At 43.5% G+C, this 13,331-nt stretch overlaps 1 protein-coding gene across 1 annotated transcript in view; it reads right to left on the reverse strand.

Moving 5' to 3' along the window:
• The window catches only part of BICC1 (BicC family RNA binding protein 1), an 851,967-nt gene that overhangs the window by 92,685 nt on the left and 745,951 nt on the right, over window positions 1–13,331 (reverse strand). Inside the window, exons 8-10 of the mRNA XM_078642970.1 lie at window positions 6,716–6,967; window positions 3,371–3,502; window positions 1,893–2,079 (exon numbers count right to left, since the gene is read on the reverse strand). Of these exons, the coding sequence (XP_078499096.1) occupies window positions 1,893–2,079; window positions 3,371–3,502; window positions 6,716–6,967 (571 nt within the window). The remainder of the gene's footprint in view (window positions 1–1,892; window positions 2,080–3,370; window positions 3,503–6,715; window positions 6,968–13,331) is intronic.

Genomic DNA, 13,331 nt, shown 5'->3' on the forward strand with positions numbered 1-13,331 from the left:
TTATTTCATCACTTATCACTTTCATAGATGGCCGCCACTTCAGGCTTTAAGCTTAAGCACCGTTGTTTATTTTCATCACCCCGCGCGTGCACCCGCCCAGTTCTAATCACGTGGGTTCATAAGCCTACCGGCATGAACGCCATTCACACAGACTTCACAGCCGTGTTGAACTCTGCTACGCGCAAGAACTAAGTAAGTAACCCAGTTTGATCCTTCGCTTCAGCTCACTCTTCGGCGATTAAATGCTCCCCTCACGCCCCCATGCACACATCCTCTAGACACGTCGATTGATTATTTTTCCAACCCCCACTTAGACACGTTTAAAAATCCCGCCTTTTTACCCGACTTTTAAAAGTCTCACTGCAGCGTTTTCTGTCTCCCTCCACAGCGCTCCTTGACAAAGGGCCTCCGGCCCGAAATGCATTGGAGAACAGTTCATGTGTCTACATAATGGAATGAATTACATTGATATGACTTCAATATCGAATGTTTAAATCCAAATAAAAACTTTTCCGATACAACGTGAAGCAAAATTTTCTTTGCGAACTTGGAGTGCCCTAACGGGGATGTATTTGCAAGGTCTTGCATACACTACTTTTTCACTATATAGAACTCCACATATATGTAACTTGACGATCTATAAATATTTTGAAGGTAGGTAGATGTGGAGTTACAATTAGAAATGATATACCTACCTATTTGCACTTACCCTCTTGATGGTCTGGTTCTTGATATTTGTGACAGAATACTCTGTCCACATAATAATTTTGTTTCTGATATTCTGTCAGTGATCCTAGAGTAGGTGGTAAATGGGTATCCTAATCCAGATGAAAAAAGGAATTGCTTTCATAATTTGACCTGGTTCGTGTGGTACACTGCACTTGTGGTATGTTACTGAACATCAGCATTGGTTTCTGGTGCAGAGTTTGCACCCCTTGAGAGCCATGCAAAATGTAATCTGGGCATTTTGTCTTGATTTTGCTGCACCCTCACTGTGTCACTGAGTGTCCTGTGAATAAAATGTAATCCACATGACAGTTCTGAACCCCATTCTTCCAAACACCAATGGGTCACTTGAACAGGTTGCAATAACAGCAGCAGGTTGAAAATGAAAAGAAGATGTTTGCAGCAGATACTAAGAACACCCTCATTACAGTCTAAGACCAACTTTCTGTTGTCCCCTAGCCCAACGTCTGATAATACTGGTGCAGAGGGGTAGAAGCTAAGCAGTCCGGGCTGTGTATTACTTCTCGGCAGTTCAAAGACATTGACACCTGTAGTGATTTTAGACACGCTTAAAAGCAAAGTAAAATTAGTCATGCTTGCTCTCATTACTGCATCATGTGTTGGTATGCACAGTCAGTTGAATATCCAAGTGAACATTGAATTCTGATGTCTTCATATACAATAAAAAGATCGGGAGATAATTTTAACTCTTCACTGCTGTAAAAACCCATACAGTCTCCCTCCTGGTGGAGAACGAGGGAGTCACTTGGAGAACGGATCACTCAAGTGACTGACCCATTGATGATACTATCCACCCAGCCACACGAGCGGAGATAAAATATATATTGCAAACTATGAAAGTGTGGTTGAGGATCTCTGAAAAAATCTCTTTGAGACTCTGGTCCACCATCACATGCAATTCATTCCCCACCTCAATTATTATATATAATGTGATATTGTGGCAGAGAGAAGAGAGGGAGAAAGACTGAATGCACATATGGACATCCATGTGTAAATCCTAATCTTGATGCATAGATTCGGCAAATTCGTAAAGCAAAGTTATGCATGTACTAGCCAAAAAATAAAGTAATTGGGAAATTCTGAATCTACCTTTTTCCCCAACCAATCAATAATATGTATAGCCTAAAGCCCAGGCAACTTCATACCTAGCCCAGTGAGTCCCAGTCCAGCTGATGCCAAGATATCCAGGCCCGGGCACGATAACCCAATAGGGCAAGAAATCGGAGAAGGATTTGCAGTCACTGTAATGCCACTGCTTTCAAGTCCCAGGAGGTATTTTCTTGCTTCATACATATTTAGGGCATTTCTTTCCACACTTTTCACAATCACAGACTGAAAAATGTAAAGGCAGTGTTAAGAGGAATGTTTCTGTAATTTCATTAATATCTAAGTCTTTAAAACTACAACGGAATGCTGAAAAAAATGCTTATTTGAAACAAACACCAAAGAGATAACAATGACCGGAATATAATAACCCAACAAGAAAAATATTATGACTGCACTAAATATCAAAAGCAATCAATTGTCATGAATATATATTTTACTAAATATTTCTTGAAAGTTGCTGCTGCAAAGTAAAGGTGACTACATTAAAAGTTTTTTGTGAGGAGATTAAGTGGATTTGCTGAAAAATAGAAGTATCTAAAAGTTCACAGAAATTGACAGAACTGGGATCTCCATAAATACGGTGGCGGCTCCTCTGCAATGGCAGAGCAGTGTCGCCCCACTGGCCTGATACCTTACTATTATTTTATTTGCTCTGAGCCAGAGTGTAAGGAGGGGCTGGGCTGGGCAATGGGAGGGGGAGGGAGGTATCTTAACTCTAAGCTGTTTTAAAATGTAGTCTCTAGTGTGGCCAGTTAAGTAGCCTAGAACGGGTTTACTGTTGCACATGTCTTTGTTACCAATTTCTTTGCAGCAGATATTTTTTTAATGAATGTATATGTTGGCTGTCAGGCTTTGCTTTTTAAGCTCTGACCCAGTGACTCTGGCCCTAGTGAGTCTACCCTGTTCACTTTTGACACCATGACCCCCAAATTATGGGTTCCTGGAGTAATTTGTTTCCAATTCCAGCTCTGATTAGAATGTTTGTGAACTGTTCAGTGAAAGGAAATACTTACTCTGCTGCAAGCATAATCCACCAGAAACACAAGGTTTTCAGCAAACATGTTGGAGACTTGTGTTACCTGGCCTTGTAGGCCAGGCAGACTGTATTCAATACATAGTATGTTTCAATGAGGATTCAAAGGAAGGCTAACCAGATGCAGCTGTAGTGCAATGTACTAGAAATGGGGCGTTTGGCAGTACTGTACACATCTGCTAGGCTGCAAAACTGTTTTACTGGAAGTTTGTTACAACTTTATTTCCATAGTCAAGTCCACATAATACTAATGTTTTTACTAAATAACACTATCCCTGCGCAGGGTAACCGTATGTTTCAATTGGTGTTTTTGATATGTAACTCTGGGTGTATTTTCTAAACCAATAGAAGGATTAGGAATTTCAAATGTGGCAGTAGTACAAGTAAGAAGCTCACTACCCAAATGAGAACCCACCCTTTATTGTCATTATAGGTTTATCCTTTGGATATTTTAATATGAACATGAAAATACTGAGCACTTACTTTACTTGGCTGTTTGGGCTTAGGTTTAATACTTATAAAGACATCTAACTGCTCCATTAGTTGAGTGATAAATTGTGGTTCAATATCAATTTCTTCCTTCATATCAAACATCAGTACAAGAGGAAGACAGCCCTGAAAAAGTGGGAATAAATGAGAATGCATTACTTATTATCAATTAACCAATAAATATAATAGTATTAGTAAACAGATTGCTAATTATATAATGTTGATTACAGTTCCTTTCAAGTTATTTTCAAGATTCAATTGAGATTCATTGCAGCACCGAATCATATCCTCAACAGCCTATGCAGCCCAAGATGCCATAATGAATTAAAATCAATGGATCCTGTTGTAAAGTTAAACATGCTTACTGCTTAAAAATAAACGTGTGGCAACAATATATAATTCTAGTTGTGCCCCATTCTTTCCGCGTGTTCCAGGAGAATCCAATAAACATATGTAACAGAAATGCAGTAAGGTGGAATTTCTGTGTCAGCAAATCCACTATGAGCATGCTTATGGGTGCCTCTGGATGGGTTCACAAGCAGAAGCTGGGAAGCAACCATAGATTGCTCGTTTTCACTTTTCACTCAGTTTTCTACCTGGAAAACCCCTGAAAATGTGCTCCCCTCAAGGGTGGGAGTAAATGTGGGAATCATCTTAATGTGGAGGGAACAATCACGAAAGAGATAGATTGCTCTGCAGGAAATAACAGTTTGTCTGTGCAGAAAATATACCCAAAGAAATTGTCATAGGCAATGCTACTATTACTCCTATTTACACATGCTGAACTAGTCACCTCTTACATGTCGATCTGCTTAAAAACCTGTGCATTCAAGCACTCCTAGAAATCCAATATCATTGCTGATTCACAGGAGTATAGCACGAATTATTTGTGAGATCCTAAAAAAACATACCTCTGTTCCATATATAGTAATCTTACAAGAACTAATTTCCAACTTTTTAAAAACATTTTTTAAATGGGCCCCATTGTCCGCTACTACAAGAAAACAAGTTTAGAGAAGCTATTCAGAAAAATGACAAACATAACTGTGTTTGACTTCAGAGGCAGACTGGTATTCCCCCTCATCAACCAATTCAGGGAGGTTAATGTTTTTAAGGAGGCATGGATAAATCAGACTATAGATGTCACATAAGCATAACACTATACCCACTTCTGAAAATAAATTTATATTTTTGTATTCAGTTTTCAATGGGCACAGTAGTAGATCACTGCACAGACGTTCTACACATATTAGCCATGCACATTTTCTTCATCAATTTGTCATTTTACAGATTGCAATATGTGCACTAATCCTTTTTGTCAATTCAAACTCACTTTATTAAACACACCTAGAGTCATTGTTATATTTGCATCAATAATTCAGAGTTGACAAAAACCTTGCGGTATTTGATTGGCAAAGCAATAGCTAGACAAAGTGAGAGTGGAAAACTGAGATTATGACATGAAATCTCCACCGTAAATGAAGTTTTCATTTTTACACTCCTGAGATAGAATACTATGCACATTAAGGTTTCATGAATGGTGTGGTATAAATACAAGCATAAATGAGATTGATCAGACATAACTTTTATAATAAGCTGCCTTGAATGAGTGTTCTTTAATTTCCGGGACTCAAAATCTGGTAACCATTCTTGGAAACCCGATTCACCTTTTCATTTTTATAAGACGCATATACAAAAAGGTGAGGGTGTGTTTATTTAATTGGAAAAAACTTTACATTTTGCTATTTACAAAACAGATAAAACAAGTGTAAGCAACAAGACTCCATGAAAGGAGACCGCATAAAATTATATCTTAGTTTCAGAGACTAACTTTTCTCTCTTTATATATGAACTATTTCTTTTATAGCCAAATCACTTATTTATGATCAGATCATCTGGTAGACACAGACGTGTTATATCATGATTATAAGTGCCTCATAAGTGAACTGTAGCAGTACAGGGCCACCCAGTCTAATAATATTTATGTTAAGTTATGTGTTTGTTGTGCAGAATGATTTATTATACAACCAAATACATCTGATGTGGCAGTGTTCTCTCACAATTAATGCTGACAGGCATCTTTAGGTAACTGGCTCACTCCTAAACAAATAAAATGCATACTCTGGCATTAAACCATTTTCACAGGCCCTGTGGTGCTTGCAACGCTTATTTCTGTAAAGCATATGTACTTTGTGCCAAAATGCCTAGAAAAAGAATTCGATTAACTCATTGTTTTAGAAATTAAAGATGTCAAATATAATACTTTTCCTACCAAAATTGATTACTGTTTAAGTCTCTGGGCAGGGAAAATAATGTAATTATCTCATACAGATGGTTTGGCAGTGACCATCAGTAGTTACCAAATACTTGATAAGCTCCCTTGCAGAGAAATTCACATTTTCTAGCTTTGGGTCTGCCTCAACAAATACAATTCACCCACTTGCCAGACAGAACTGAGCTACAGAAATCTGAAGAGATTAAACCATCAAGGAATGTGTCAACAAGAATCTGGTGACCTTCTATTGAGCACTGTCTATCGGAAGACCATTCCACTCCCACTCAGAGCTTTCAATGAAAAACTTTGAGGCTCAGGAAAGAAAATATGCTTAAACTTACATAAGAAGATATATGTAACAAACTTGGATATTAAGGGACATGTCTGACATAAGACACATTAACTTTTGAGAGTTGGATGACAGAGTTGGATGACTGACAGTAGAGATGACAGCCCCATTAAAGCCCTCCTCAAGGTCCGTAGATGCTCGAGTGCTTCAGAATATGTTTTTCATGAAGTACTTTTTAACTGCTGCAAGAAATATGATGACACACACCTCCAACAATAATTAACGAACAAAGGAAACACAAAGTAACACATATAATTCAATGGAGTTTCCCTAACTGCTAACAAGGAGTGTTTTAAATGTATATTCCGAAGAAGCATTTATTTAAGACACTGTGTACAAGGTACTTACTTTGCGATTGTTCCTTCTATTACAACTCCAATAGAAAGATTAAAACATGAAAAAGGAAAATAACATGAAATCAGTGATCCACGCAAACATATGCAACATGCATGAAAAATCTGAGATAAAGCAAACATTGGCATTGTTTGGTAGGGAGACTTGTTTTAAAAAAATGTGCACGGAAAACAAACAAGTGACAAAGAATCGTCGTCACCTTCATCAGAGAAAGAAATGCAGTGTTCTTCAAAGCATCTTTAATCTGTTGCATATGTTTGTTTCCAAATTGCAGGGAAAACACTGTTGATGTTTTTAAACAAAAGTAATTGTCTACCAACCTTTTACTACTAATTCTATATCAATCTCAAGGAAATCTTACCATGAGATACTGTCTGGCAAGGCAGACGGACTCGATGGTGCCCTGGAGGTAGACAGTGGATTTCTTTTGTGGGTTGTTTGGATCAGGGAAGTGGATTTGAGCACCAGTTCTTTGCATGATATGTTTAATATTGCTCCCATTTCGACCCATCATGAAGAGGTGATGCTGAGCAGCGATGTCTAGCTGAGTGGTGACTGGAATTGCAGAGGCTAAGCTGCCAGCAAGATGTTCTAAAAGCATTGCAGTTCCTTCCTGTAAAAAAAGGAAAGATATATAGATATCCTAGGAACAAAATGTTTTACACTGTACAGAAAGTTGTGATACAAAACAGCATTTGCCTCCTATAGAATAAGAAGAATATGTACATGTTTCATAAGCAAGACACAACATCAAGCTAAATAACTCTGTAGCTATAAAACAACATTTTCAGACCTACCAAACCCCTCAGGCCTATGTATGGGAAAATAGATGTAAGGAAGTATACATTATTTTATGGAAGTCGAGAATATGATGAGCTGTCAATAATGGTTCTGCTCTTTCTAAACATTCACTCTTTGGAAGTTAGTCTTGTATATTATTCCCGCATTGATCTGCCAGCCCACCCAAATATATAGACACCACACAATGGAGGAATAGTTTGTTGGTCAGAGGAAGGATTCGCCAACTAGGCAGACTTACTGGATAAGGAAAATAATATTGTAGTGGGGCCTTTAAGCTTGCCTTCCAACTTTCCGTAATGGCTTATTGGCCACTCTTTATATCCATAATCATAACTCACGTCCCCTTTAGGTTGGTTTGATGGATTATTTTGTGCTGTACTTCAAGTGTTAAATATACAGGAAACAGGCTTCACGTATATTTACTTAAACATCGTCAGAGAGAGAACCACATACTTTCTACATAGTAAATCGTATGTGCATGTTTATTAGTTATAGAGTAACATGGTAAATACGGAAATGCCTTTCCATGTCTGCAGTCAACTAATTTTCAACGGATGAAATATTCCTTGTTACAATCTATGTTAGTAGTGAGTTCCATTTTATGGTCTTGGACTGAAAATTCCAGGGGAATAATGAACTTATCAGATCCAGGTTTCCCCAATGCACTAAAAATCCTCAGGCAAATCCTGATATTTGAACTTTAAATGTACCACAGGACAAGATGATAGGAGGAATAGTAGGAGAACAATAGACATACAGAGTGTAGAAGAAAGGGGAATAATGTAGAAGTCAGGAGACAAGTGGCAATAGAGATGCCAAAGGAGCTCAAGAATTAGATCAGGAGTCTTTCTACAAGTGATACATGTTCCTTCTTTCATATATAGCAATTACTGCAACTTTAATATTGTGGTGAAGTTCTACAATATAACCTGCCCCACAAACATTAAGAAATACATATCTAGTAAACCTAGTGAAGTTTTGGATGCAGTTTCTTAAAGGAAATGGAAAAGAGTTGCAAATGATGGGGCAAATTATTTATTAAGTATCTGAATCATACAAAGTGGCAGAACATGACAAAGCGTGGCCTATGGTGGTGGTTCTCTCTGATTCTTTCAGGTTTTTGGGTGTTATTGAGATCCATGTAAAGTAGGTTTTCGCTAACTCTTGGAAGGCAAAAGTCTCCAAAGCACAGAGTCAGGATAATCTCGGCCAATTGTTTGGGATTATATATTTTGAATCGGTGTTTACTGGCATGAGTAATGCGTGAGCATGCATGGGTAGCAAAACACAAGCTTAGTTCCCACATATAATATTTTGGCACAGCTGTGGCACGTGTGGAAATGAGTAGTGTGTAACCATACACTTCTACTGTTTGTACTTTGCCTGCTGTTCGTGTCGCTCCAGCAATCTGTGTTCTATATGAGTGAAGCCTGGTAAATTCTTGTATTCATAGAAAAGCTACTATTAAATGAAGGATTGCGTTTTGGAGTGAGAGAAAGTTTTAGGGGGGGATGATGGTTAGGATGACAGAGTCCTAAAGATTTGGTGCCAATTGTAAGAGGAGATGGGTAGCACAAGATGCAAAGAGGCGTGGAGCACATGATGCATGCAGATGTGAAGCCCATAGTCCAAGTGCAGTATACAATTTGGAAGAGGGGTTCCAAGGAGAACACAGGATATGCTCAATGGCATTTTTGAAAAATGTGGGGAATCATTGGCATGCAAGAGCCGTAGAAACGGCAAGAAAAAGGGTGTGAAGCAGCTATTTGGTTTGGTGGTCTCAAGACCTTTGGAATGATTATAAAGTGGTATTGCTTGTCCTGGGCATAAGGGTAACACTTGCCCTCCATCACCACAATACCAGAGAGAATAAATCTTCACTCTTTGCAACTGTATTGTCTCATGTGAAATAAACACATTCAATGTTAATAAAAACATCACTTTTCAATTGCTTACTGAGCCTATTAGTGGAAAAATTAGAAGATACAAAGGCAGCATAGGTGAAAGAATGCCTTGGGTTACTCAGCCTACTGTAAACATTTTCTGTCTCCCTGAACAAAGCTGTACTTGAGAGTCTTCACTTTCTCAAGTTGCTCATGTCAGGTGTGAGTAGACTACATGTTTCATAATGAAAACACTATTTTTAGTTCTACCTTCAGTAAAGGAGTGGAATAGCAAAACCTCAAGTAACACCGTGACACATGGCTCACGAAGCACATCATGAATACAAGTATATGCAGAGGAGGCTTTTTAAGGAATTGTTTATATATCAATAAACCATTCAGGGGGGCGTGGTTTCGGCGCTGATGGGGACGGCGGCGTGAGCCGAGAGCTCCGCGCCCGCCGATTATCCTTTTTAATTATCCTGATTGCGGCTTGCAACGCATGTAATTGCGTCGGAATATCAGGGGAACATCCTGAAGTGAATATCGCATCGACCGGAGGCTCCGCTGAGCTACTGGACCCGGCGGCAATGTCGGAGCAGTGAAAAGCGATCCCACAAGATGGCGGAGTACAAAGGGAGACGGGACTGACCCAGCAGCGGGGAAGCCGCTAATAAAGGCCCGGCGCCCGGGAGCTGTGAGACGATTGCCGTTGTGGTCAGCAGATGGCCGGTGCTCTTACTGCCTGCACTGCGGAGCGGACCCTGGCGAGCGTGTATGACGGGGTTTGCCCGGAGGGGAAGGCGCCCCGCAAAAGGTCCTACTATGGCGCCCATTACTGGAGCTACATGAGAGGCACGGCATTGTAATCATGCCCCGGAGGTATTTGTGGTCGGCGAGCAGTGTGTACTGCTTTCAGTGAGCAAGGTGAGGCAGCTGTGCGGCGCTCGACCCAAGGAGTGCAGGGGGAACCTGAGACCCTGCATTAAGAGCGGAGCGTGCACTGAACTATACCGGTGGCTGCCCACTAAAATCGACGCCGGCCCCCGGAGCTCCCTGGAGGGGGGCACCGGAACAGAAAGGGACGAGCAGACCCCAGAGGCGGCGAAACACCGACGTACCCCTGTGGCCCTGGTGAGTGACGGGCGGAGGCCCTATACACGGACCAGCGGGGGTGGGGGCAGAGTCGGACCGGCAGAACTGTAGGAGTGAAGGAAACGGGTCTGCCGAGGCGAGCGTGGATATAAGGAAGCATATTGAGGTGGCATATCTTCCCTTGCTCTGCACATCGTGGTGACGCAATACAGAGGATGCTGGGATGATACGGCCGTGGGAGCAGCCGTGGAACCTATCTGATACCCCGCTGCGCCCCCACTGTTAGCCCAGATTGGAACTTGGGTTCCTGCGCGCATTGGAGGTTTGCGCTGAAGGGGTCTAACCAGTGGCACAAAGACTGAGCCCCGGCCCTGATTGTTGGCTTTGGTGGCGGGGTGCGGAACAGAGGTGCATTCGGGAGACCGGGGACCCCGTACACCTGGAAGCGGACTGCGGAGGGCAACCTGTGGAGCCAAGGTGGGATGCATGACGTGGCTGTGGAGTGGCGGCCCGCTAGCTTGGAGCAATTATAGAAATCCGGAGGGGGCTGGAACCGGCCCTTGTGTGTGACGTCTTGGGCGGCCGTTGTGAACGAACTCTCTGGCGCAAGTAGTCCTTCAAGTAGGAGACAGGGTGCACCCCAACCTTCATGATGAAGCCCACAAGTGAGACAGAGGGGGCTGCGGAGCAGGGCGCCGTCCGCTATGACGAAGAGGATATTGAAAGCACAGAATCGGAGAAACGGCTGAACAGACGCCTAGACCAAATCCTGGAAGCCATCACGGCGACGAAAGAGTCCTTACATCACGACATCTTGCAAGTCGCAACGGGGCTTGGCCTCCTGAAGGCGGACCACTCGAAAGTGGTGGATAGAGTGAAGGATACTGAGCTGGTGGTGCAGGAACTGAAACCGGCGGTGGTGACGGTGGAACCCAAGCTGGAGGATGCCTTACAGCGCCTCGCGACCCTTGAAAAGAAGGCCGAAGATGCGGAGAGTCGAAATCGGCGCAATAACGTACGGGTCGAGGGCCTGCCGGAGAAAGGGGAGGGATCGGACATGGTAGCTTACATGGAGAACTGGTTTAGGACACAGGTTGCCCCGGAGGGCCTCACCGCCTTTTTCACACTCGAGCGGGCACATAGGGTCCCGGCCAAGCCACCGCTGCCGGGTCGCCCGCCCAGAACTGTGGTTGCCAGGGTCCTCCACTATAAAGACAGGGACCTGCTGATCCAAAATGCATGTGACAAGGGCCCTTTTAAAGTGGAGAACGGCTCAGTTACGATTTTCCCGGACTACACGCAGGACATTCAGCGGTGCAGGGCATCCTATTTATCCATTAAAAAGGAACTAAGAGACGAGGGGATCCAGTACTCATTATTATTCCCCGCCAAATTGAGAATCATTGTGGATGACATGACCCACTTCTTTCTGACACCTGAAGACGCATGGGCATGGCTGGAGTCTTACAGGGCGGGCACAGACCGCAGAAACAGGGGTAGCCGAAATCACAAAGGAATCGCCAATCGCAGCGTATCCAAAAGAAGAACAGGAATCGACAGGCCCTCATGCTCGCACAAGTGGCTGCTGACAAACGCTCTGGCGGCGACAGCTGAAATAACAGGGTCACGGAAGGGGGACTCGAACAGAGGGTCAGACTCGGATGAGGAACGGAAACAATCAGGCACTGAACTCTCGGATGTGGACAGCACCATGGGGCCGGAAGTGACACCCAGATCTGCGGACGACCTGTAGAATGATTCTCTTTCATCGCAGAGCTCCCGTTATTGGACTACACTAGAAGGGGATGGAGCCCCTGGTAATATTTTTTTTTTTGTGGATGGGAATGCTGCTTTATGGGGTCGGGGGCAGGAAGCGGGGGTAGCGCTGCTGCCTGTCGGGCTGATCTGCACTCCTATTGCCCTTAAGGCAACCTGTGGTGACTACCACAGGATAGTATTGTGTGTTTTGTTGTGGCTGTTTGGACGGGGCTGATAAGTTGTTATTGGGTCCGATTCTGGGGGGGAGGGTGGGTTCTGTATTCTGGGGTTGGGGGGGGCTTTTTGGGGGGGTTGAGTTTTTGGGGGTTGGCAAAGGTATGGGTGCTGTTATTTTGAGGAGGACGGGGAAGCAGGGCTACAGTGATGGAAACGTTACGTGATTTAAAATGTATCACTTGGAATGTTAGAGGCTTACATACTATGGTTAGACGGCATAAGGTGCATGCTTATTTATTGTGGAGAGGGGTACGCATAGCTTTATTACAGGAAACACATCTTACTAAGACGGAGGGCCAGGCACTGCAACGGAGATGGAGGGGTCAGGTTTTCAGTACAGCTTATTCTGCGTTTGCCAGGGGGGTACTCATTTGGATACGGGCCGGGATCTTTTTCAGGTCTCTCGGCAGGTGATCGATCAAGAAGGGCGATATGTGGCAGTAGAGGGCAGACTATTTGGCAGGGACGTTGTGCTGTGTAGTATTTATGCCCCGAACGCTGAGCAAGCTCGATTCCTGGCTGGTTTGTCGGGCGCGCTGGATCCCCTTTTGGCTGGCCCGGCCATTGTAGGAGGGGATTTCAATGCTATCTCGGATGTGGACATGGATAGATCACACCCTCCTCTAGCGGCTGCGCCGGTTAGGAACCTGGCTAAAACGAGATCCGACTGGCAAGACCACTGGGGCTTCATTGATGTGTGGCGTGCCCAGCATCCGCAGGTTAGGGATTACTCGTTCTTTTCCTCTGTGCATGACCTACACGTCCGCATTGACGCTATCCTGTGCTCCCCCCTGCTGGCCCATATGGCGACACATACTGAATACCTCACTAGAACTATTTCCGACCATAACCCACTACTGATGTCGCTTCACTGGCAGAGGGTGAGGACGGCAATCCCAACATGGCGCCTACGTCCTGAGACTCTGGAAGATCAGGTATTTAGGACGGAGGTGGGAGAGGGCATTGATGATTACTTCCGGGAGAACTGGGGTACAGCTAGCTCTAGGGCGTTGGAGTGGGATGCTTTTAAGGTGGTTATCAGATGGTTATGCATCACCAAGTATTCAGGAGCCAGGAAATCAGTGGTGGATGATGTAGCGAGAGCAGATAAGGCCTTGAGGGATCTGTAGCAGAGGAGACCGGAAGTGCCGTCCCTGCAGGAGCAATTGCTCGAGGCAAAAGAGAAGGTGGCAGCCGAAACTG

This window comes from Lissotriton helveticus, chromosome 5_1 (assembly GCF_964261635.1).
Source record: "Lissotriton helveticus chromosome 5_1, aLisHel1.1, whole genome shotgun sequence".
Taxonomy (NCBI): domain Eukaryota; kingdom Metazoa; phylum Chordata; class Amphibia; order Caudata; family Salamandridae; genus Lissotriton; species Lissotriton helveticus.